General features: G+C 44.4%; 1 protein-coding gene across 4 annotated transcripts in view; it reads left to right on the top strand.

The window, feature by feature from the left end:
* Positions 1-6,379: 6,379 nt before the first annotated feature.
* The window catches only part of ACSBG1 (acyl-CoA synthetase bubblegum family member 1), a 38,464-nt gene continuing 19,390 nt past the window's right edge, over positions 6,380-25,453 (top strand). For 2 of the 4 annotated variants that reach the window (XM_071568947.1, XM_071568946.1), the window contains exons 1-3: positions 6,380-6,574; positions 7,151-7,261; positions 15,393-15,469. In XM_071568947.1, the coding sequence (XP_071425048.1) occupies positions 6,495-6,574; positions 7,151-7,261; positions 15,393-15,469 (268 nt within the window). In that variant the 5' untranslated portion in view covers positions 6,380-6,494. The remainder of the gene's footprint in view (positions 6,575-7,150; positions 7,262-15,392; positions 15,470-25,453) is intronic. The other 2 variants (XM_071568949.1, XM_071568950.1) reach the window with 2 other exon arrangements.

Raw genomic sequence — 25,453 nt, 5'->3', positions numbered from 1 at the left:
CACAGGATGATGCAAAGAATATCCATGGACTGGTATCTCTCCTGTTCTGATCCCAAACACCAACCCTTTCTAGTTTTCTCACTAATTCTTTGAATAAATATGGAGTTCAGTTGTTTTCCTCTCTCTCCAGGCCACCACAGCTCTCCAGTTAATTATTTGGTGCCCAGGGAGAGGAGGTGACTGGTATCAGTGTGGGACCAGAGCAAAAGTGTGTTTTCATACGAAGTGGCAGCTCAATGCTGGAAAAGCTCAAGTGAAAAATGCCAAAAAAAAAGCTGTATGAACTGAGAGCAGATTTTTTTTAACCTGAGTTGAGTAGAAATGCTGACAAGCTGCTTTTTCATTCCAGCAGGCAGTTCTTTCTTCCTGGGAACAGTTTTATAGGGCTGGAGCATCTCCCCTGGTTGTGGTAACAGCACCAGTGTGGGATTTGTATGACAGATTTCCATCATTTAAAGCTCTTCTGTGCTGTTATGATGAACTTCCTGCTGTACTTCAGGTAAATAGTATTAGAAGGTTGAATTAATGCAACCTGCTTGTATTAAGCATGAAAACTCACTGAAGGAATTACAGGAAAACAGCCTAAAATATCAATGCAAGGAACAGTTCAAAACCACAAGAAAGAAATCAGGGTTGGTAACTTATTTTCTCTAAGAATAATTATTAGCAGATGAACATCTGTGGCTTGCAATTGTGAAATTATAGTGAGAAGTAAATGCAGAAATTATTTCTAAAATAACTATAGTAAGTTACTCTAAACTTGTTGGCTGAGAACTATATATCCTTTTTTAAGGGAAAAACCCCATTTATTCTAGTAAAAGTCTTCACCTTAAATTCACCATAATCGTATAATTTTGAACACAATATTTCTGTTTAAAAAGAAATTATAAATCTGGTAATAGCTTTGCAGTAGCTGAATTCTTCAGCAGATGAGAAGCTTTCAAAGCACATACTGAATTTCAGAGCTCAATTTATAATATGTTGTAAAAAGACAGTGTAGAAATCCTTGTGTGGGTGTGTGCAGACACTGGTAAATGGGTGAGAACTCAGACTGGTGGGTGGGTTCTTGGTTTGTTACTGGCAGCGACAGCCCCAGCTTGGCTGGTGTGGATCTTTGCTCAGGGGGTTGAGCCTCCTGCTTTATTTGCTGTCATTTTATTAGAGAGATCTATCAGGCTATTACATTGACTTTAATAGTCAGTATTTGTTTTCTCCATCCTTGGTTCCAGTTGATACAACTGAACTTATTTATTCAAAGAATTAATGGGAAAAGTAGAAAGGGTTGGTGTTTACGATCAGAAGAACAGGAGATACACCAGTCCATGGATATTCTTTGTGTCATCCTGTGCCTTCACACGTGCAACATATTTCTCAGCAATTACAGCCTTATTTTCTCCTTATTTTATTATTTTCTCCTCATTGCTGGAAGCAGCTTCCTGGAGACACAGGTGGGAGCACAACCTGCTGGACTGCAGCTTCTTGCAGCACCCTTAATTTTTGTAAAGAATTGCCAGGAGTAACTTTTATTACAAACACCTGGAAAAAAAAATCAGAAATCTGAGGGCTGGAAACTCGTGTCTGTTTTCAGTCACACTTTATTTGCATAAAGGGCTTCAGTAGTTCCTCAGGAAGGTGAAATTAGAATCACAGCAGCCTTTCCTTAGTTTTGAGCTGGATTCTTTCAAGAACCCAAACCTAAACATGTATCGCAATTTCTACAGAGCTGTTAGGAAAACATTCTTTAAATAATATTTATAACCTATCATATTTAGTCTTATGTACTTCAAAAAGTAAAGTGTAACAGTTTTATGTGGTGGACCTTTAATGGTACTGGACCAGTAATTAATATCTGAAAAATATGTCTTAACCAGAAAGAAGCTCTTAGGAAAATCATTTTGCTATGGATGGAGTGTGAGATCTGTATCTGCAACACAATCTAAATGATGGCATTTGTTTTGAGCTCCTTCAGGGCACTGCATAGTGAGTGACCAGCATCTTCAGAGGATTCTTCTGAGGGAAGTGAGTGACCAGCATCCTCAGAGGATTCTTCTGAGGGAAGTGAGTGACCAGCATCTTCAGAGGATTCTTCTGAGGGAAGTGAGTGACCAGCATCTTCAGAGGATTCTTCTGAGGGAAGTGAGTGACCAGCATCCTCAGAGGATTCTTCTGAGGGAAGTGAGTGACCAGCATCCTCAGAGGATTCTTCTGAGGGAACTTTTAAAGAAAATGTGCATCAATCTGTATTGATTAATTTTAATTGCTAGTAATACAGATAGAGTAAAAAGGCCCTGTTTTCATAATATAATTTTGGTGGCTTCAGCTTCTGGATGTGCATGAGGCAGTCTGGGGTTTGCCTGTGGGTGCTGATTTGAGTATGGAAAGATTCAGTGCAGTTCTGTGAGTGCAGAGAGACACAACCAGGAGTTAAAGTTCTTCCTCTAATCTGAATTCCTTTGTTAGAAATGAATTAGTATAAAAATCAGATGTGAGATTAAAAAGCTGTTGCTTGCCTGTAGCTTTTCCTTGTGGAATGTGCCCTCAGCAGCATCTCCTTGGCCCAAGGGAGAGTAAATTGGCTGCTCTTTAAGGTTTGTGGTGAGAGTCACTTCTGTAGTGAGACTTATTGGGGACTTTGCCACAGTAATCTTTGAAGACATATTTGGATTTAAAATTTTGCCTAAACCCTGAAACCTACTCTCATGTAATAGTAACTGTGGAGTTAATAATGTTTTCATTTTAGAGGTCCAGTGTTTTCATGGCTCGGCTTCACGAACAAAGATTTGGGAAGGGCACTACCCACACTTGCTGCAAGCTGCTGGTGGCTAAAAAGGCCGATACGGGATAGGCAGGTCCGGTCACAGAAGGCACAGCGGAACGTCTCTTTAGGTGACATTGGCAAGGAACGGTTCTGTCTGCGGGGTCTTTTCTCCTCCAGACTGACTGTGCTGCGTTCCCAAAGGAAGCAGCAGTGTCGTGAATGGTGTGTCTCCATGAATCCCAACTGGAGGCCAGAGTGGACCATTGGTGGCAGTCAATATGGCCAAGGCTGAGGTGTTGTTTCAGGGAGTCCTTGTGTCTCCTCTTCGGGGCTCCTCTCTTGTGGCAGCCGGTGGCGAGTTCACCACAGAGCACAATCTTTGGGAGGCAGTGGGTGATCCTCCATCCTGGAGACGTGCCCTGGGCAGTGGGTGATCCTCCATCCTGGAGACGTGCCCTGCCCAGCACAGCTGTGTTCTCATCAGCATGGCCTCCATACAGGTGACCCCTGCCTGTTCAGAACAGACACATTGGTCATGTAATCAGACCAGTGGATGTTTAGGACTGAATGGAGGCAGCGCTGATGGAAGCGTTCGAGGAGCCGCAGGTGGTGGCGGTAGATGACCCAGGATTCAGACCCATATTAGAGGCCAAACAAAAACCTTAATTTTATAAGGAACTCGGAAAAAGAATATGCTGTGTGTGAGAGCTGTAAATAATCACAGTAAATACAGTTAACACGAGAAATGTAGCAGGCACAGGCCTGCAATTAGTAGCAAGTCGAAAAGCTGCCAGGCTCTAAGAGAACTGATCTGAAATAAGGAAAAAAGGATTAGAAGTGGTGCCATTTTGGCAAAAAAAATATACTGAAACCTTTGAAATAAAAAATGTAAAGGTTGTGTGGATTGTTTACTGGTGGCTGTTGAGGGATGAGAAGGTTGTTCTATTTAGACTCAGTGCTGGAAGACTGGAATAAGAATAGTTTAATATCACGATATCATGTTTTTACCATAAAAAGATATTTGTTACCAGTCAAATTAATTAAAAAAAAAGGTGTGGGGGGAGAGGTGTATCACTCACACAGTTGCTTAAATGAATTGGCATCCAGAATTAGTGAAGTCCTGCATTTGTTTAAAATAAGCACAAGTTTCATGGTGAAACACAAACATTCCCACTCCTGCCTGGCAGGTAAATGGCCAGGGGAGTGCCCATCCCGTTGTTCCGTGTTGGCACGGTGGCACTGGGGATGAACTCGTCCCAGCCAAGCGGCTCCCACGTGGGGCTGCTCCCTGACTCAGGAACAGCAGGGTTTTTGTTTGCCCTCCAGCATTGCTGTGTGCCACCCTGGGACAGGGCATCTGGATCTGGGGGTGTTTGGCCAGGAGAAGAGGAGGCTCAGAGGTGACCTCAGCACTGTCTAGAACTACCTGAAGGGAAGTTCTGGCCAGGTGGGGGTTGGTCTCTTCTCCCAGGCACTCAGCAATAGAACAAGAGGGCACAGTCTCAAGCTCTGCCAAGGGAAATTTAAGTTGGATATCAGAAAAAAATTCTTTCCAGAGAGAGTAATCAGGCATTGGAATGGGCTGCCCAGAGAGGGGGTGGATTCCCCATCCCTGGAGGTTTTTAAGGTGAGATTGGACGTGGCACTGAGTGCCATGATCTGGTAAAGGGACTGGAGTTGGCCCAAGGGTTGGACTTGATGATCTCAGAGGTCTTTTCCAACCCAATCCATTCTATGATTCTGTGATTCATGACTTTGTGTGTCTGTCAGTGCCCAGAAATCTTGTCCTGTAGCTGCAAAAAGCAGCCCACCTGTGTTGGGTTGAGCTGGCAAAGTGCCAACTGCCCAACACAGAGAGAAAGGAGTGGAGGGGGGGTGTCCTGCTCCTAACCAAGGGAAAAGGAGGGAGGAAAAACCCCAGACCTCAGCAAGCTTCTTATCATGGCCAGGCTTCACAAATGAAGATTTGAGAAGGGTACTACCCACGCTTGCTGCAAGTGTACAAACTTCTTGTAATATACAAAAGAAAGACAATTAGAATATGATATAATGCATATAAAAAGAAATGTGGGGAAAAAACCCCAAAAATTAACAACAATAGTTACCAAGTCACCCAACCAAATAATGCAGATTCCAACCACCTAAACCCCACAAAATCTCCCAACAACTCTTCCAGAGAAAACTCCCAGCAAGAGAGGAGAAAAGGAAGGGGATCATTGTGTCACCTGCAGCACCCAGAGATCATCTCAAGGAGAAGGCCTTCCCTATGGAATTCTGCACAAGTTCCAGCCTCATCTGTTAGGATTTATTGCTTGGAACTTGAAGGCTACCTAGGATTGCAGCAGAACTGCAAGGGCAAGTTTTGTGTGCACCTGTTTCTTACAGCTTTGGGTCCATGAGCCTGTTGTTCAAGTGACAGGACAGCTTGCAGCTGAGAATTGCAGGGAAGGGTTTGTCATACTCAGGTGAGTTTTCTGTCCCAGTCCGATGATACAGAGTCCCAAAGCAGCTCTTCTCCCCTAGTTCCCCCTGGTAAATCCCCTCTGCCCCACCACCTGCAGCTGCCCCTGTTATGGGTGGAGTGTCTGTCACTGAGGAACCCTTGGTGGTGCCAAAATATCCATAGAAAGTTTAAGGAAGATTATAGGAAAAACAAAGCAAAAAAGCCTATTTCTAAACACAGTGTGTATGGATGTCATGCATATTTGAGGTTTGCTGAAAATACAAGCTTTAATACTTTCCTTCCATATCGCATGTAAAACATTTTAGGTGCCCAGAAGAATAAACCCAAACACTTTTCTTGGAACAGTTTATATTGTTACTGCAAATTTGGCTGCAGGCCCAAGGAAGACACCTGGCAGCTTCCTGCAGAGAGTCATTGGAACAGTCAGAGTCTGGAGAACTATCCCAAAAGGAAGGAGCTAAATCAATCCTGACAAAAATGAATTTTTGCTGCATAACATGACACTTTTTTACCATTGAATTATCTCCTGTTCTGTGTTTGGGTGTTTTCAAAACAAGTTTCTGGTGTGAGAATAGACCCCTTAGAATCTCACTGCAAAGTTGTCTTTTCATTTCAAATTGCATTGTCTACAATCACACATTTGGATATGGTGCAAAATACTCTGGATTTTAATTCACATCTTTGTATGAAGTTAATATTTACAAGTCTTAGATACTCCTAATCCTTGTGGCTGTCTTTGTAGCAGCAAATAAATCATTCCAGATGATGCTGGATGTGATGCTGGAGGAGGGGCTTGGCTGTTGCAGTGCTGGGCTTCAGAGGTATAATTGACTTGAAGGCATTTCCTAGTGTAATTAATCTGTGTTTTCTGTAGGAAAATAGTTTCCCTGAATGTTCTGTTTTGAAACTAGTGCTCATAAAATCAGAATTGCTTCAACTTCTGAGAGCGAATTTGTTGGAAATCCTGGCAAAAGAAAAGATTTGCATCTTAAAGCATTGTGGACTCATTAAAATTCTTCTCATGGATAATTACAGAAACCTGAATGAAAAGGGAAGTTGAACAGTAAGCAGCTCACAGGCACTGCGACATTTCGAGCATGTTAAAATCAGAGAGAAGCAGCTTTTGTGGCAAGCAGTCTCCTCCTCTTGAACTGGGGGTTGTTTTTTAACAAATAACCAGCTCCTGTTGGTTTCCTCAGTGCTCCAAGAGGCTTATTTATTTATGCCTGAGCCCCACAGTTGTGCCCAGAGCTGTGAGCAGGGTCTGTCAGCATGTCTGGCACTGCAGGGGCCCTCCCGAAGCAGCCACAGGATGGGAAGGCACTCAGGGGTTCAGGAGGCCTGGAAAATGGGTAAAGTAGCCTGAGGTTTTATTTTAACCAACTAATCTACCAGTTTTTCACAACCTGAGTTTGTCTTGGACTGCAGCAAGAACTTTGTCTCATGGTGTCTCTAGTGCAGGGTGAGGTGTATCTGTTTCTAAATAGCTTTATTCTCCTGTGCTAACTTCTGCTTTGATGTTAGATCTAATGGCATCAGTCAGTATGGACCATGTTGTATCCTTTTGGCATGTGTAATGTTTATTTTATGGCACAGTTTGTGTGCAGCAGTTCTGGGAGGTGTGTTCAGCTCCAGGGGCTCAGAGGCTCCCAGTGGCTGAAAATGCTTTAGACAGTCAGAATATTTGGTGGTCAGTGGCTTTTCTACCCTGTGGTGACATCCCAGGCACTCTCAAACACCAGCAAATACTGAGGTCCAGGCAGTCAGGAGGAAAAAGCCCACACAGTCCGTGCTCCTGTGCCATCCCTTCGTGCGTCTCATGGTCAGAGCAGCACTGAAGGCTCTGGGAGTTCAGTGGTGGTTGCTCTACATGACTTACAATGCACACAATCTCCTTTGGATGGACTTTAAAAATACCCTCCCCACAGCTATGGAAGAAGGTCTCTTCCCCTCTGGATCTTGGGAAGGGATCCTCAGGTGACAATGGATCCTTGTGATGGAGCATCTCCTTCCCATCAAAGGCAACAGAGCTCAGCCAGGTAACCCTTCTCTCAGAGACAGGAGTGGGGAACTGAATTGTAGAACAGTTTGTTTTAATGTTTATATTACCTTTTACGTGTGAAATAATCCTCCTGGCTGCTGTCTGCTTTCTGTCCTGGGCAGCACAAAAGGAAAATGTTCTTCCTGTTGCTGCCACTGGAATGGTGTCTGCTGTTGGAGAAAGCTGCCCATCTCCGGAGTGTCTGGAAATACTGATTTTAAAAACAGAACAAGAATTCTTATTGTTCTATATTCTGATTGTTCTGTTTTACAAATAGAACAGATTCTGATTGTTAGAAGCTTGTCACTCTTGCTGAGTACTAATGATTCATTACCAAAGACTGAACTGTTGTATGATACTTACTCTTCTGTTAACCTAAATCTAACTTCACATTTGTTTAGGCAACAACTTGCATATTATATCTCCTGGAAGATTTGCTTGACCCTTTCAGGTGAAGGATTGTTGGGGTAATTTGCATCATAATGGTTTCCTCTGTTCTAGGCTTTGTAATCCTGGATAAGAATCATAAGGAGCAATCCAAAGCCTTAAAGTTTTTGGAACAGGAAGAAGTTAAGAAATCTTTGAAAACTTTTGAATGTATTGTTGTTGTTTCTGGAATCCTAATGCAGTTACTACTGGAATCATCATGTTTTGTTTAATCCATCCAGCTTTGTTTAGTCATAAACCACTATTTGACTTGTGATCAGAATAGATATATGTACCCTCTGACTTGTGAAAGTTGGGAGGTTGCTAAATTAGTAACAATGCCTCTATTTTAGTGCATTCACTGTGAACAGGAAGTTTCAACTTCCTGTATTAGAAAGGTGTTTAACATTCGGGTTGTTATTTCACTGACACCAGAACTCCAAATAGTTTTGATGTATTCAACGCCTGTGTTATCTTTTTGAGGAAGTCAGGGCATGTTGTCCTGTTAAACAGTGTTGGTTATTACCTGGTGTGGTTTGAAGTGAGGTGACAAACTCAGATCCCTCTTCTGCAGTGCTGAAAGGAGGATCCCCGGTTTGAAAGGACTAGACAAAGAGAATAAGAACCCAGCAAACTGGAAAGAGTTAAAAAAGACCTTTTATGAGGCTGAAAATGAATGTGTGACCTAAAAACTGAGGGAGAGATGAAATAATGAGCTCTGTGTGACCTCCCTTTGCTGCTTTCCCTGCACACAGCCAGCCAGAGCAGCGAGGGAAGGTTTCCCCTCCAGGTCTGGGGTTTGCTGGGTAGGGTAGAACAGAGCCAGAAAATCCATCCCAAGGTCAGGGAAGGGTTTTAGCACACTCCCAACTCTGAATAGGGCCTTTCTGGGGGATAGAAAAGGCTGGGTCATTGTTCATTTCTTCCCATTCAGCCCCAGAGTTCCCAGCTCTCTCTGAGACTGGTCTGGCACCAAAATAACTGACCTGATTTTTGAGGGTATTTATTCTTAACAGGAAAAAAAATCTTTTAGTTCTAGTTTTTCCAAGCAAACATCTTTATTCTTAACAGGGGAAAAAATATTTTAGTTCTAGTTTTTGCAAGCAAAGATCATCTACTAGAAGGTGTGTGCCCACTGTGTTATATGGTAAGAGGTCTGAAAAAGCTGCTTTCTCTCTCTCCTACTTTGTTCTTTATTAAGCATTTGGCTTTTAGATGTACCTTTGGGAGAGAAGTTGTCTGAATAGTTTGAGCCAGACTGGCTTCCTGGGCACTGTGGAAAGCATCGTGGGCTCAGCTTTTTGCAGGAGTAGGAACATATCTGGCCTGATCCTTGCCCCCTTTTTCAGTCTCATGAGGGCAGGAGAAACAATTAGCAGCTAAATCTAACCTGTTCTTCGAGGGCAAAGGGAGATTTTAAATAGAATTAATAAGGAGTGAATTACAATATTGCCCTTCTTTGAACAGAGGAGTAATTAGTAAATAAGATGACCAGCCATTAATAGACAGCAATGTCCTGTGAAGGACCACGAGGGCCTCCTGTGGTTCTCTACTCTAGTCCTTTATTATAGGAAGAATTTTAAATGTCATGGAAAATGAGGGTTTAAAGAACTGCTGTGGTGTGTCATTGCTCTGGGGTTTTCCCCTTATGCTGTAAACAATGAGGAGGCATCTCCAGCCTGTCTCAGGTCCCACCTGAGAGCTCCTCAGAGTCAGAGGTGCAGGATTTCCTTGGCTGTGTCTGTGTTGGTCACAGACTTCTGCTGAGCTGTCAGAGCTGTGAGGCTGCTCAAGTCAGAGTGACTTTATCGCCTTTATTGACTTTATTGGGAAGGGGGTTCTCATGCATGGGATCCAGATGAAGAAATTCAGTTTCTGAAGTTTCTAGGCAAAGTGCCAGAAGCACTACAGTGTTCAGAGGTATCCACAGGTAATTCAAGCCATTGCTTTTTGCTGCCAGAAGAGTTGTCAGGTGAATACTTAATACATCTTGAATTCAAATGCCACAATGAGCTGTTGAAAATGTGCAACAGCTAATGCAAAATTCCTAACAATGTGCAGATGTGGACCCCAAACACACTCCCAGAGCAGCTCTGGGGTGGAGCAAAGCTGGTGGAATGGATGGAGCTGGGCTGGCCTGGAGAAGCTGCAAAAAAAGCTCAGAGAGGAAAAAAATTCTCATTGTTGGAACAGAGATAAACACTGAAGGCACTTGTCACCAACAGTGGAACAACCCAAGATGGACACTGAATGGAAGAAGGATGTTTTATCATCCTCTTTATTGTGGATTACTTAATCAAACAACCAAGCTGTGGAATTTTGGAAAAAGAATTCACCAGGTCATCCTCAGGAGAAGCCAACAGTGAAAGATTAAAACAAAATGCATTGAAAAGTTCTGTCTTGGGAAAATGCATAATTTCCACTTCAGCCTGTTTTTTGTGTATTAAATAAGATGAATAGCTTGGAAAGCCACTTCAACAAAAGTGTTTGAGGAAGAATGTACTTGTGCAAATGGGGATCTGCACACTGAGATAAACACCTGAAATAAACACCTGTGTCTTACAAAACACTTCCTTGGGCATGGCAAGCAGAGAAAGGAGTTTAATTATGAGGTGCAGTCTGTGTGGTGAGGGATATGAAGTAATGGCCACTGCAGCTAAAGGGGATTGCTCCTTGGAGAAGGCCTGTAAGGGTCAGGGAAATTCTGGGCACTCAGCAGACTCTGGGCCTGAACACCTCCTCGTTGTTGGAGATGTTCCTGTTGCAGACAATCTGCAGTCATTTATTTTGAAGAGACAAAAGCACCAAAGTCCTGCAGTTGTTTTGTAATGAAAGCTTTGGAAGTTAAGGGGAGCTGAGGTGCAGTGACATGGCTGAGCACAGCCAGAGCCATGCACCTTGAACATACTGTCCTTCTAAAACTGGGCATCTCATATACCTCAGCTTGTCTGATAATGTACATTATGGACGCAGTGTCTTCAACAGGGAATATTTCTCATCCATCAAACCAGAATAAAGATAATTAATGAATTAAGGTGTTTGCACGACTTGATGAGCTCACCCATGTGGTACAGCAGTATCCAGGAGCAGGGTGGGAGTGGAGAAGCTGTGTAATGGGAGAAGGCTCTGCAGGGAAATACCAGGAGAGGGAGGAGGAGATGGTATCTGCATCCCCAGTCCAGGCAGTGCTCTGGAAGCTGAGTGTGGCTCCTGGGTGAGTGCTTAGTCTGAGCTACTGACTGGTTTAATTGCAAAAAATATTTGAAGTCGTCTTTGTGAGCAGCTGTGAATGGGATTTCCAGGCTTAGAAGTCCTTTGACTTGCTATATGTGTGTAAAGGGTTGTGAGTAACTACCCTGAACTCTAAAGGAATCCATTGTCCTGGATAATATATTAGCAATTTACATAAAAAGTTATTTGATAAATGGCTTGGTTTTGCAAGTTTAAGGGCAGCTGGTTTATTTCTTAAAATTTTAATAAGAGCTGGTGAAAACATTGACAAAGTTACAGGAGTTGAACAATAGTGATAAGGAGTAGGAATACAAAAAGAATCTGAGCTGTCTTTTTATTTGCCATTACACATAATCTGTTTAATGAAGAGCTTCCCCTCAAATCTCATAACATGAGTGGTGCTTAACAGTGTTCATATTCTCTTGATTCAGTTCATGATACTGGAAATGACTCCACAATCAAGGCCAAAACGTATCATCCCCTAGAACACAAATTTTGTAGTTTTTGAATTTGGGAGAAAAGATTGTAACTTGATTATACAGGACAACCATGAGCAGTGCATCCTGCAAGGCTTATTCAAGTGAGAACCTCTGTAAAACATTTTATCCATAAAAAACATCAGTTTATTATCACATTAAAGACTGACTTCATAGGTTCTCTCTTTTAGTGTTAATATTTTCACAAGATTTTACTATGAGGAAAGAATTTAGAGGGCAGCAAATATCTCACTGTACTTGACCTGGAGTATGAGATGTAAGGAGAAATTCTAATTCCCAGAAAAGGAAACACAGAGCCCGTGGAAGGAAAAGGCTAATTCCAAATTCCCTTAAAACAATCAAAAACCCCTGTGGAAATCAGTATCTCAGTAAGCAGTGCCATTAATCACTGAGCGTCACTGTGGTCACAGAACAAGCAGTTTGCTGGGGTGTCATTAGCAGAAGAGCACTGCATTTTACAATGATAAAAGTGCAGAGATTCACCTGTGGCTTTTAGTACATTTAGTTAGAATAAGAAATGATAGTGTATTAATTGGTTGCTATCAAATACACTTGATAAAAACAGTAATTGTTGTGCACAATCGAGGCAGAGGTGAGGACATGTTTGCCAGAGTGGTGCCTTGGAATTAAACCCCAAATTACAGCAGGAGATGCTCTGCTTGAAAACCCACCTCCTGCCAATGGAGTTACATAGAAATAGGCTTTGTTTAGTTCCAGCTGCTCAAGGGTTGGTAACATGATCTCAGCTTGTTCTAACTGACTTGTTCAAGTGACCTCTTCTCTTAAATCCTCTCTGTGTGCGGTTTGTGCAGCTTTTTGCGTGTTGATTTTGGAATTGTAGACTTTCAATGCAAAAATCAGATGTGGAAAATCCACTTTTCAAGTAGTTATTGGATTTTGGAAGATGCTCACCCCTGCACACTAACACTGAACAACTTATGCATGTCCCAGTTCAGCAGGTGAGACCAGTTTATCACTGTGTGGGTGTGACCAAAGCTGTGCATTCTCCACCCTCTCTGCCATTTCCCAGGAACTGTTAACAATGGACCATTGGCAGCAGCTGCCCAGGGCACACCTGACCCCTCAGGCTGGGAGCTGGCTGGGAAAGAAACCTGGGAGAGGAGCTGGGAGAACTTCCCTCTGGGGAGTCCTTGGCACCTCCACACCCACCTGAGGGGTCATGTCTACTCATGGGCCAGCAACAATTCCAAAATCCCCCATGACTGCCAGAGTCAGATCCCCCAGTGTGGAACTCCCTGCCCTGGGGGAGGCACTGGGGGCTCCCACCTGCACCTGAGGGGAGAGAATCTTGGGGTTTGGGACTTGGGGAACCACTCGTTGGATCCAGAGGAGAAGCAGAACCTGGACAGGAGGAGACCACCACTCTCGACCAGACTGTGACATCATCTGCACCAACAGGTTTTTCCCTTCCTTTTACTTTGGACTTGGGGGAACCACGTGGGGCTCAGCACAGGGGCCACCAAACCCCATTGTGTTTGTGTCCTGGGGGCTGGGTTCTACTTCTGGGTTTTGTGAGTTAAACCCAATTTCTCTTTGTGCCATTGTATTTATTGTAATATTTTTATTAAATTGTAACTCTGATTTTTAATCTCTTTTGTGTTGGGTTCATTTCTACTGCTGGTTTACCTTTAAACCAGCACAATGCAGAACCTTGGTGGTAATAAAATCTTTAGGAGCCCAAGTGCAGGTTTCCAGAGCATTCTGGCTGTGCTGAGCCATCCCAGCCCTCTGCAGTGCATCCCCTCCTGGCTGCAGAGTGCTCAGTGAGCCCTTGGTCAGGCAGAATCTTTGAATTCTGTTCAGTTCAGTCTTCCTTGAGCAGTTCCAGACAACAGAACCATTCCTGAGGCTTCCCTTCATTTTGAAAGGAATAACTCGTAACAGAAGGTAGAAGGAAAGACGTCAAAAACACTTTCGCTCAGAAGGGAGGGGATTTCTGAATACACACTGAAATTGTTGTTGGAAGAGAAATTTCTTAATTGTACTTTTGGGGCAAAAAACCCGAAACCCCACTCTCAAATGGACTCCTTAATCCATGGAAGGAGGTTCCAACTCCACTGTTTGCAGCAGCAACACTCACAAACTGGGTGTATAGAGCTGCTCGTTCGACTTTTGCTCATGGAAGCATTACCAGAAAGTCCAGAAATTCAGGCTTGTTGGTTGGTTATTTTTCTATAAAAGCAACAAAATATAAACTGAACGAGTATCCTATAACAGCTGAGACTAAAGCAAAGTAAGGAGGGATTAATCTGGGAAAAGTCATTAATGATGTTTATTAAAGTTTTGAGTAGCCTCAAAGGAGGCTCTTCTGGTGCATCACTACAGAGCTCTTTTCTACTGAAGGCTTTTTGCCTTTTTTTTTCCTCAAAAGTAATATTCAATTATCTTTAGACTTTGTTTTATTTGTTTTGTACAATAATAAAAATTTTTAAAGCTTTATTGTTCAGGAGATATTTAAAGGAAAAGATTCCACTGGATTTCTAAATATCAAACATAGTTTTTCTTTAAAATAGGGTATATTCCAGAACTATTGAGTGTTTTCACATGGCAGACAAAACATGTTTTGAAGGTATTTCAGATGGTTGGGTTTCATTTTATTCCCAAATATGACTTATTGCTCTTTCCCTCTCCCTTTGCAATCCCACTCGTTGTCACCATCCCATGCCAGACACAGGTTTACCTTTGTTTTGGGTTCACCTGGGTGGGCCTAGACTTGGGCTCTGAAGTTTGGATTAGGCCAAAGCTGTCAGCTGAGCTAACAGAAGGCACTGAATATATTGAATTACTTCTATATTTAAATTACTCAGTTTCTCATCAACTTGAGGAAAGGAACTGGGATAGTCACTTCTGATGGGGGAAGAGTTATAGAGCCTGCTGAATTATTGTAAAAGGCACCTGGCTTGGTTAAGGCATTTTTAAACAATGATTTTATTGTGAGTAACAATAATAAATTCTAAGAATGTTCCCCATTCAAGTATTCTACAAGTGTAGTTGTTAATATGAGATAGGAAATAGTGCCTGATGTGGTGTTTGGTCCTCCTGTTTGTACCTGACACTGCTGGGTAAAAATCTGCTTTTGAAGTATTTATTTCAAAGCTGGGAAGGGCATCATTTCAACTTTCTTTTCCTACATTTTGAGTGAATTTATTGTACTGTGGAGGGGAAGGACTTTCTGAGCTTCACTCAGGACTCTTCTGTCGAGAGGAATGAAGGCAATTCTGACTTGTTCTTGGCTTCTAAAGGCTGCTGTTTCCCACCACTTGGTCTGTGAAATGAACTCAATTGAAAAATGAATTAACGAATATTCTGCAGTGCATTGCTGTATGCAGTCAGACATTTCTAAATGCTTAGTTATTGTTTAGAGATTTTGCACATGTAATTCCCTTTAGTCTGTCCCAGACTTTTTGGGTTGGAATTTGTTTCTGCTTTAAACTTGATCTGTTTACTTTAAGCCAAGAAAAGTGAATGTTATTGAGAAACTTCATTATTATTATTATGATTAGTAACTAAACTTCCTTCTCTTTCTAGCTTTAAAAAAGCATCCAAAAAGCTTCCTGACCTCAGAGCATCAACAGACACCAACAGCGACCCCTTCCAGGGTGCTGTGGCATCAGTGCAGTGCCAGGATGGGCAGAGTGAACATCAATACCCTTCCTACCTGTAGTGTTCAGAGTTAGTGCCTCCAACTGGTGAAGTCCCTGATGTTGAAACCACAAGTTGAAATAAAGAATATCAACCTTAGAGAGAAGGCATTTCCCTGTTTAACTGGGCCTTAGTGGAGTTTAGTAGACCCCAAATGTTCTTGGTATCTCTGAGCTTTCTCTTTTCACCTCTTTGCATTTCCAGGGGCTTACAAGATGTGGTTTTGTTTCCACTTCAAAATATTGTATGCTGATTGTATTGGACGCTACTAGTGCTCCTGGAGAAGGTTTTAATGGTTTTATTTTCTTTTAGAACCTTTCCAGATGCACAGCCTGTCTGCAGAGAGGCCCAGAATGGGGGCACAGATCCAGCAGGGGAGCACATGGCAGGTGAGCCTTGGAAATCTGAGCTGTGCTTTGAATTTTCTTTTAATGTAATTTCTATTCTAGCAGGTTATGACTGGCAACTTTGCAGGGCTGGGATGAGGAGAGACAAAGAGGGACAAAGTAAAGCTGAAGTGAGCCAGAGCAGCTGAAAAATTTCCTGTAAATCTGCACAGATTCAGTAGTTGCAGTTTGTGTCTGTATTTGAGATAGTGACTAGATAAAACTGAAAAATAGCCCAATCCCATTAGAGATCATTCACACTGTGGTGTTGCCTTTGGTATCTTAGCCCACTCCCAGCTGGCACCTGTGCAGGGTTGGTTGGACAGTGCCATTATTGAAGGCTTTGGAGCAGCTCTGTGCTTTGGTGCATTACAGCAGGTGCCTCCTCCTGGCATTGGAACCCATTGCATTGATTAATGACCCACCTAAATGTGCTGCTGTGGGGCTTGAAGGAGGGTTGTCATGACTTTCTGAGGCCCTTTGGAAGGTTTGCAGTCCTGGGAGAGCTCCCTGTTGCCTTGGTGAGGCTTCTGGGAGTACCTAAATGTGCTCATTTAAACAGAATATTTGTTTCCAGAGACAACTGGAGCAAAGACTACAGAGATATCACATCTGTGTGGGAATGTCTGATGTGGACTTTATACACATGTATCAATATGGATATATCTTTATTGTTTAAAAGGCAGTTCTCTGATAGACAGCAGGGTTCTTTCCAAGAATTGAACTGCCAGCCACGAGCTTTTTGCTCTTTCAGTAAGCAGGAAATAAGTTTGGATGGATAAAGGCAATAACTAACTTCTGTGTTCACATTTTCAGGGTATTTTATTGAGCTATTTGAGGGACACAATCTATATTTGGATTATTATGGGATTCAGCAGGGTCCTTGTGTGCTCCTGAAGGCTCTGACCTATTTTTCTGAGCATTTTTCTGGGGCTCTGGTTGCTGCTGTCAGCCACTACCCTGCCTTTCTCCCTGAGCTTGCTGCTGGCTGCAGGTTACAGGTGTATGCAGGGCACCTGTGCCCAGGAGGGAATGCCCATGCCACCCTGCCACTGCTGCACAGCTGCCCACAGCCTCTGTCACAGGGGTGAGGGACAGTGAGGGGACAAGCCAGTCCAGCTGCTCCCTCATCATTCTCCTGCCAACACAAGTCACCCCTCACCCACTCTAATGAAGCATTTCCTGTATTAGTGGGTAGATTTGCTTCTGAGCTGATGAATCAGGAGCTTACCATTGTAAAACTTTGACTTTTATTTGACTTTGAGAATCTGTGGCACTGCTTGTTACCCATTTAAGTGAGGAGCAGTGTTTGCCTGGGAAGCATCACACTGCTCTGCAGATGCTGAGTGGTGAAGTGAGGGCTGAATCCCAACAACTCCTCCCAAAAAGTCTTTATGAGAAGGGAGTTCAGGGTCCAATTCAGTCGGTCTGCAGCATATGTAAAGACAAAAAGAGATCCTGATGTTTTCTGCTTGTGCAGAAATATCTTTCTCACTTTATTATTGACACATTCTGCAATTTCAGGAGTAAACTTGTTTAATGGGGAACACAGATTGTTTTGGAATTCTATCCCATTCTTTTCCACCAATGTGTAGAAGCTCATTTGGGGGTTTCCAATGCATATGGAAATTCAGAGTACCCTTACTCTTGGCAGCAAGGGTTGCATTGACTTAAAACCAGTGTGACATTGGAAGAGAAGTCATTCATGCTGGCTTTATACTGATGGAATCACAACACTGTGTAGGTTGGAAAAGACCACTGGATGGCAACTGGTCCATCTGTCTGCTCAGAGGAGAGCTTGTGGCTTTGTTCAGCTGTGTTTTGAAAACCTCCAGAGATGGGAATTCCACAGCGTCTCAGTCCTTTAGGCTGAGTCACCTACATTGTGGAAGAACTTTTCTTGATCCTTGGGAATTTTCCTTCCTGCAGCTCATGTCTGTCAGGTCATGTCTGTCAGCTTGTGTCCATCAGCTCATGTCCTTCTGGGAGTCTCAGAAGGATCTGCTTTCCTTGCAGCCCCTGCTTTGGTCTGTGGCAGACTTCAGGTAGATTCATTCTTCACCTTCTCCAATGAAGACACCCAGTTCCTGCAGGGACTTTTCCTCCCTGGTGTGGTGATCCCAGTCCTGGGTTGTGTCAGCCTGTAGGATCCCTCTCCTGCTCTGGGGCTCCCAGAGCTGCACTGGGCTGCAAATGCACCCCAGAGAGCTGAGGAGGGGAGACAACCAGGTCCTGCCAGTCTGTGATCCTGCCAGTGTAGCTGGGATGTGGCCAGCCCTCCTCTTCATGGGGAGGTACTGACTCCTGTCCAGATGTCCCCCAGGAGCCACAGGGCCTGCCCTGCTGAGCCATCCCATCCATGCTGGGGCATCAGCTTATCCTGCCCAGAGTGCAGGACTCATGGTCACCCTTGTGAGCTCTGGGGTTGTGTCAGCCCCTTCTTCTGGTGTGCTGAGGTCCCTCTGGGTGGAATGTGATGTTGGACAGTTCCTCAAGTTTGGTGTTGTCTCTGAAGCTGTGAGTGTTCCCTGTATTGTCCAGGGCAGCAGTGCCACCTCTGCACAGTGTCCTTCTCTGAGTGACCCCTGAGGAATGGCACTGGTCATTTACTGCTGGCTGGACTGGGAATTGTTGGCCACTGTTCTCAAAGACTAGTTATCCTGCCAGTTTATTATCCACATGTTCCTGCAGCTCCATCTGGTCCAAACCTTCCAAGGATGCTACACAGAACTTGTTAAGGACCTTGTTAAAGGTAAAAAGAGAGCACCATGGCACTGGCCTCACCATGTCAGAGCCACTCAACTCCTCATGGAAGGGACTTGGGTTAGACTTACCAAGCCCAAATCAAGTCTGTCCATCCTGGCTGGTTTCAGTCACCCTTTGTAGCTCAAAGTGATTTCCAGGAGTGTTTGTTCTGCAGCCTTTCCTCTTCTGCTCTTTGAGGACAGGTGTGACCTTTGCCTTTTCTCCTGTCGTGGGGACCTCACCAGGCTGCTGTGCTTTTCCCATGGCAGAGAGCAGCCTGGTGCTGGCTCTGACCTGCTTTCTCAGTGTTCACTCTGAAGCACCTCATGTGGTCCCATCAGCACTTCTCTGTGTGCCCAGTTCGTGCCAGTGGTCCCTGCTTTGGTTTCCTCCTGGTGTGGAACGGCAGGGAGCCTGATCCTTCCAGCAGACACTGGGGTGAAGAAGGCACTGAGAGCATCACCCCTTTGCAGGTCCTGTGTCACCAAGTTGCCCCATGTCTCTGGCTCTCCCTGTGCACCTGCAGAAGCCCTTCTCGTGGCTTTTGCCATCCCTCACCAATCTCAGCCCTGAGTTTTGGCTTTCCATCCCTGCATGCCTGGGCAGTGTTTGTGTGGTGATGTTCCCTGCTGATTACACCTCCCCATGCTCCTATTCTGGTGCTCTAATCACTTTTAGAAGTGATTACGAGGCTTATTTTGTGCTTGTCCTGCTGCACCACTCCCTCCACGTCAGCTCCAAGAGGATTCTTTGGGGATATCTCACTGCTCTGAGAGTTCACTGGTGTGAAGAGCACTGTATTTTATTGCAGTTTGTAAATATTCCCTTTTTCTTCAATGGGAAAGGCACAAGTTTTCATGAAGTGAAATATTTTTGTGTGTTTTGCCTAATTGAAAAAGATTTCCTCCTTTAATTCAGTCTTTTCTGCTTGAGAGTGTAAGATTACATGTTTACTGTGGAAAACTGGGAATACAGCAGAAACCCCTTTTTTCCTCCTCCAGCTGTGGCAAGGCAAGCAACAGGAAGGTGGTTTCTGTATTTTATTAGAGGAATCACTGTATGTAAGAAAAAGCACTGTGTGTATAGTCTGGCTGATACTTGAAATTCCAACGTTCTTGTGCTTTGGTTTAATCTGTTTGTCGGCACAGGAGGAAGTTTGACACAGACACCAACAAGCTCTCGGGCTCCAGCCTGTGTGTGCTCAGCTCCAGCTTTCACTGTAAAGAACTTCATCTTTGAGGGTCACATCTTGAAGAAAAGCAAAAGCCAGGGGGTGAGATGAGGAATGATGCCTTTGTGCTGTCAGCAGCTGTGATGGCATCAGGGCTGTGGAATTTGGGGTGGTGACTGGCAGCAGTGCCTCCAGCAAGGAGCTCAGCTCCTGCTCCCCTCATTAGGGCACTGGGATGTGTTGCAGCAACTGGGGTATAATCAAGGCACTGTTTTGTGAGTTAAACCTGATTCAGTTTCAAACAGAAGTTAAATTATTGGTTTAGTTCCTGCTTCTCAGGGCACATCTGTGGGGTATCACTTGAGGTTACTCAGCTTGTTTACCTGTCTGAAAGGTCACCTTGGTCCTTCTGCATCTCCTGTGGCTCCCAGAGCTGCTCTCCCACAGACATCTCAACTCATTTACATTCTCCAGTCCTTTCTGGCAGTCAGCAGGATGCTTTCAGGCCAAGTAGTGAGCAGGGAGAAGGTTTCATGCTTTAAACTGTAGGATTAGTGTTTTTCTCTTTTCATGTTCTTTTTTTTAAACTAGTACACACTCTCATTCATACTTCCAGCAGTTTCTGCCAGACTGATTATTCATGCAAAGAAAAAAAGTGCACTTGCTATTTTTTGTCTATTTAAAGTAATTTTTGGTATCTGGGCTGGGAAAGAGGCTGTACTGTGTCAGAACTGCTCCATCACACATGGGGGAAGGAATAAGCTGCCTGATAAAAATACAATAATTGTAATATCATTATGTTGTGTATCATTTCAGATGGATAAAAATATTTGAGTAACAAATGTACTTTTATAAATCAGTATTCACATGTGCTTCATAAGTTTAGGATTGTAAAAGACCAGTTGAACACTTTTCAGTGTTTCTTTTAAGTGGTTCTTATCTACTTTTTCCAGTTGAACACTTTTCAGTGTTCCATTTAAGTGGTCCTTAACTACTTCTTTTCTCCTGTAAAGTTTCTTGTTAAAAATTTACACGTTGGTGGGATAATTCAATCCCAAGCACAGCTAAAATTCCAAGTATTTAGCTCAGCTTTCCTTGGAGCAGTTCCCAAGACAAATTGCAGCCCAGTGCCTGAGTCCCCACTGTGTGTGTGACTGCTCTGAGCCAGAAAAGAGGCTGATCATGGAATTTGGCCTTGGGGAATGATGCTCAAGAGGCTGAAAGAGTGGCAGGCAAAGGGACTTATCTGGGTAAAATCTCTGCTGGTTTTGTTTTAAATGACAATATTGTCTTCAGGAAGAAATCTTCTCTAACCCTCGCTGACCTCCAGTGAATTCACCAGCAACTGGGCTCTCCAGAGACAGGCCTAAGGGCATAGAGCCCGAGTTGAGAATGAAATCAATGGCCCAGCTGAAGTGCATGTGCACCAATGCACACAGTGTGGGAAACAAACAAGAGGAGCTGGAAGCCACAGTGCAACAGGAAAACTGTGACATAGTTGCTGTCACAGAAACGTGGTGGGATGACTCACATGACTGGAGTGCTGCTATGGGAGGCTACAAGCTCTTCAGAAAGGACAGGCAGGGAAGGAGAGGTGGAGGGGTGGCTTTATATGTTAGAGAGTCTCTTGACTCTGTTGAAGTTGAGGTCAGCAGTGACAAGGTTGAGTGCCTGTGGGCCAGAATCAGGGGCAAGGCCAACAAGGCTGACACCCTTGTGGGTGTCTGTTACAGACTGCCCAACCAGGATGGTGAAGGAGATGAATTATTCTACAAGCAGCTGGCAGATGTCTCAAAATCTCCAGCCCTTGTTCTTGTGGGTGACTTTAACCTGTCAAATATCTGCTGGGAGCTTCATACTGCAGAGAAGAGGCAGTCAAGGAGGTTCCTGGAGTGTATAGAGGACAATTTCCTTCATCAACTGGTAAATGAGCCTACCAGGGGTAAGGGCCTGCTAGACCTACTGTTTACAAACAGAGAGGGGCTGGTGGATGATGTAGTGGTTGGAGGCCACCTGGGGCACAGCGACCATGAAATAATAGAATTTTCAGTCCTCAGAGATGCAAGGAGAACCATCATTAAAACCTCTACTCTGGACTTCCAGAGAGCAGATTTTGGCCTATTCAAAAAACTGATTCAGGGCATACCCTGGGAAACAACCCTTAAAGGTAAGGGGGTCCAGGAGGGATGGACATGTTTTAAGAAGGACATTTTGAGTGCACAACAACAGGCTGTCCCAGTGTGCCCAAAGGCCAGTCAGAGGGGAAGACGGCCGGCTTGGTTAAATAGGGGGATTCTAAAAGAAATCAGGGATAAAAAGAAAGTTTACAGACTATGGAAAAAAGGGCTGGCTACTTATGAAGAACTTACAGATAGAGCTGGGTCATGCAGGAAAAAAAATAGGGAAAGAAAAGTGGAATTTGAAGTAAATTTGGCTATTTCAGTTAGGGACAACAAAAAGTCCTTTTATAAATACATTAATAACAAAAGGAGGGGCAAGGAAACCCTCCATTCTCTGTTGGACTTGGAGGGAAATATAGTTAAGGAAGATGAGGAGAAGGCTGAGGTACTTAACACCTACTTTGCCTCAGTTTTCACCAGTAAGACAGGTGGCCCTCAAGACAACTGGCCTCTGGAGCTGGTAGACAGAGAGAGGGAGCTGAATAGCCCCCCTGTATTCCAGGAGGAAATAGTGACTGACTTACTGAGCCAGCTGGATCCTAACAAGTCTATGGGACCAGATGGGATCCATCCCAGGGTGATGAGGAAGCTGGCAGAAGAGCTTGCTAAGCCACTCTCCATCATCTTCCAACAGTCCTGGCTCTCTGGGGAGGTCCCAGATGATTGGAGGTTGGCCAATGTCACCCCAATCCACAAAAAGGGCTGCAAGCAGGACCCTGGCAACTCCAGGCCTGTCAGCCTGACCTCAGTGCCTGGCAGGGTTATGGAGCAGTTCATCCTGAGTGCAATCACACAGCACCTTCAGGGTGGACAAGGGATCAGACCCAGCCAGCAGGGGTTTAGGAGGGGCAGGTCCTGTCTGACCAACCTGATCTCTTTTTACGATCAGGTGACCCACCTGGTGGATGAGGGGAAGGCTGTGGATGTGTCTATCTGGACTTCAGCAAAGCCTTTGACACTGTCTCCCATAATATACTCCTGGAAAAGCTGGTAGCCCATGGCCTGGACAGGTGTACCCTCTGCTGGATTAGGAGCTGGCTGGAGGGTCGGGCCCAGAGAGTGCTGGTGAATGGAGCTGCATCCAGCTGGTGGCCGGTCACCAGTGGTGTTCCCCAGGGGTCTGTGTTGGGTCCAGTCCTGTTTAACATCTTTATTGATGATTTAGATGAGGGGATTGAGTCCATCATCAGCAAATTTGCTGATGACACCAAGTTGGGAGGGAGTGTCGACCTGCTGGAAGGCAGGAGGGCTCTGCAGAGGGATCTGGAGAGACTTGAGGGATGGGCTGATTCCAGTGGGATGAAGTTCAATAAGGCCAAGTGCCGGGTCCTGCCCTTTGGCCACAACAACCCCCTGCAGTGCTACAGGCTGGGCACAGAGTGGCTGGAGAGCAGCCAGGCAGAGGGACCTTGGGGTACTAATTGACAGGAAGCTCAACAGGAGCCAACAGTGTGCCCAGGTGGCCAAGAAGGCCAATGGGATCCTGTCCTGTATCAAAAACAGCGTGGCCAGCAGGCCCAGGGAAATGATCCTTCCCCTGTACTCTGCATTGGTGAGGCCACACCTTGAGTGTTGTGTTCAGTTCTGGGCCCCTCAGTTGAGGCAAGAGATTGAGGTGCTGGAGCGAGTCCAGAGAAGAGCAACAAGGCTGGAGAAGGGAACGGAGCACAAGTGCTGTGGGAAGAGGCTGAGGGAGCTGGGGTTGTTCAGCCTGGAGAAGAGGAGGCTCAGAGGTGACCTCAGCACTGTCTGGAACTGCCTGAAGGGAAGTTATAGCCAGGTGGGGGTTGGTCTCTTCTCCCAGGCACTCAGCAATAGAACAAGGGGGCACGGGCTCAAACTCTGCCAGGGGAAATTTAAGTTGGATATCAGGAAAAAATTCTTTACAGAGAGAGTGCTCAGGCATTGGAATGGGCTGCCCAGAGAGGGGGTGGATTCTCCATCCATGGAGGTTTTTAAACGCAGATTGGATGTGGCACTGAGTGCCATGATCTGGTAAAGGGACTGGAGTTGGACCAAGGGTTGGACTCGATGATCTTGGAGGTCTTTTCCAACCCAATCAATTCTATGATTCTATGATTCTAGGACAATGTAAGCCAAGGTCCCATATCAGGGACAAACAGGCATTTGGGGTACCAGGCATAGTGCAGGCAGCAGAAGGTACTGGGAGAAGGAGGAGAGGAACAAATATTACCCTTGGAGGGAACTTGCAGTGGCATCAGGTCCTTTGGGCTTGCGCAGTGCTTGTGTTCCCCTGTGCTCTCTGTGACCTGTGACTGTTTAAGGTGCCCATTCTAAGAGTGTGTTATTCCAATTCCCACTGTGCTTCCAGGAGGTGCTAAGCTCATTTCCAGCCTGGACATTGCATTTTAACTGCCAGATGTTAATGAGCCACAGCACCTGCTTTTCTTCTCCCAGAGTTTATGATTGACACACTCAGGATTTTGCCAGGCATTCCTTGCCAGGTTCTTTCTGAGGAGAATGAGCCCTCTGCTCAAAATCCCTCTGCAAACTCACAGAGGAATATATTGTTCCTGTTTTGCTATTTTCACTAACTCTGTGAGACAGACTAATTAGATTCTTAGAATTATTTGGCTTATATCTGTATTTGAGAACTGTTTTGAGATGTAAGTTCTACCTGCAAACACATGCAAAAGCAGACACTGAATGGGCATTCAGGTTTATATTCCTTTGCACTCTGTCTTGTGTATTATCAAGGTGATGCTGAGTCTGAAACTGCTTCTCTTCTTAGTCTTTGGTGGAAATCAAAGATGCCTTTTGGACACCAGAAAAACCTGCATAGGGAAAAGCAAAAGGAAACCCAATTTCCAAGTACATTTTTGGTTTCTGTGTGTAGATATTTCAATTATTTGATTGATTTTCACTCTTCTCTGGGAACTATTCTGTGATCTGCTGTACATCTGCAGTGAAAAATAGTAATTATGCAACTTTAGTAATGTTATTTTAGGAATATTGCTAGTATTTTCAGTTCCCTTGAAGAGAGGTGCTCTTTATCCAAAAGCATTTTTAATAACCCATGAAGCAGAATGTTGTATTTTAGCTCTGTGGGGTACAATTTTGCTTTCCACAGAGCAGTCCCCCCTCTGTGCCCAAGCAGACCTGCAATCCCTGCCACCTCTGTTGGTTTAGGAGCCAGAACATCTAAAGAGACAGTTTTCCCCTGGGCTTTGGTGTGTCTCTCCAGAGAATAAGCATTTGGATTAACAGCAGCTTCTGTCTTTGACCAACCTCACCTCTCATCCTTTCCACACCAGCCACTGGGGTTAAGTGCAAAACACCTGCTTTGCCTTCTCAACACAGAAAATATTTATTGGGTGCTGCTGTTTACACTTTGATGAAGTCTCTCTGTTACCTGAAATCCTTCCCAGCTCCTTGTTTTCTGGAGTGACTGACCTAAGACAAGCTCCACACCTCTGTTTTGGAAATCATTACCTGCAATTTGCACATAAGCAAATGAAGGCTGATGGAGATGAAGCAGCTTTATTTGTATTTATTGCTGTCATTAGTACCTTCTGTTTGGCAAGAGAAAAATGCAAATCTGCCAGCCAGGGGCAGGAATGGAATATGATGTTTGTGAGCTTCCCACAGCTTGTTGTGCCTCTGGTTGTCAGTGCATGTGGCAAGGACTGACTCAGGGAGGCTGCAAGTGTGTCCTGGAGAGCTGCTGTGGGTCCAGCAGTGGGGGCTGAGGTCACACAGTGCCAGAAGTGCCCAGAGAGGTGGTTTCTTCATGAAGCACTGTGCTGGTTTAAAGGTAAACAAGCAGGAGAAATGAACCCAACACTAAAGAGATTATAAGTCACAGTTACAATTTAATAACAATATTACAATAAATGCAATGGCACAAAGAGAAATTGGGTTTAACTCACA

Source organism: Pithys albifrons, chromosome 13 (assembly GCF_047495875.1).
Source record: "Pithys albifrons albifrons isolate INPA30051 chromosome 13, PitAlb_v1, whole genome shotgun sequence".
Lineage (NCBI taxonomy): Eukaryota > Metazoa > Chordata > Aves > Passeriformes > Thamnophilidae > Pithys > Pithys albifrons.
This window is presented reverse-complemented; position numbering and strand designations above follow the sequence as displayed.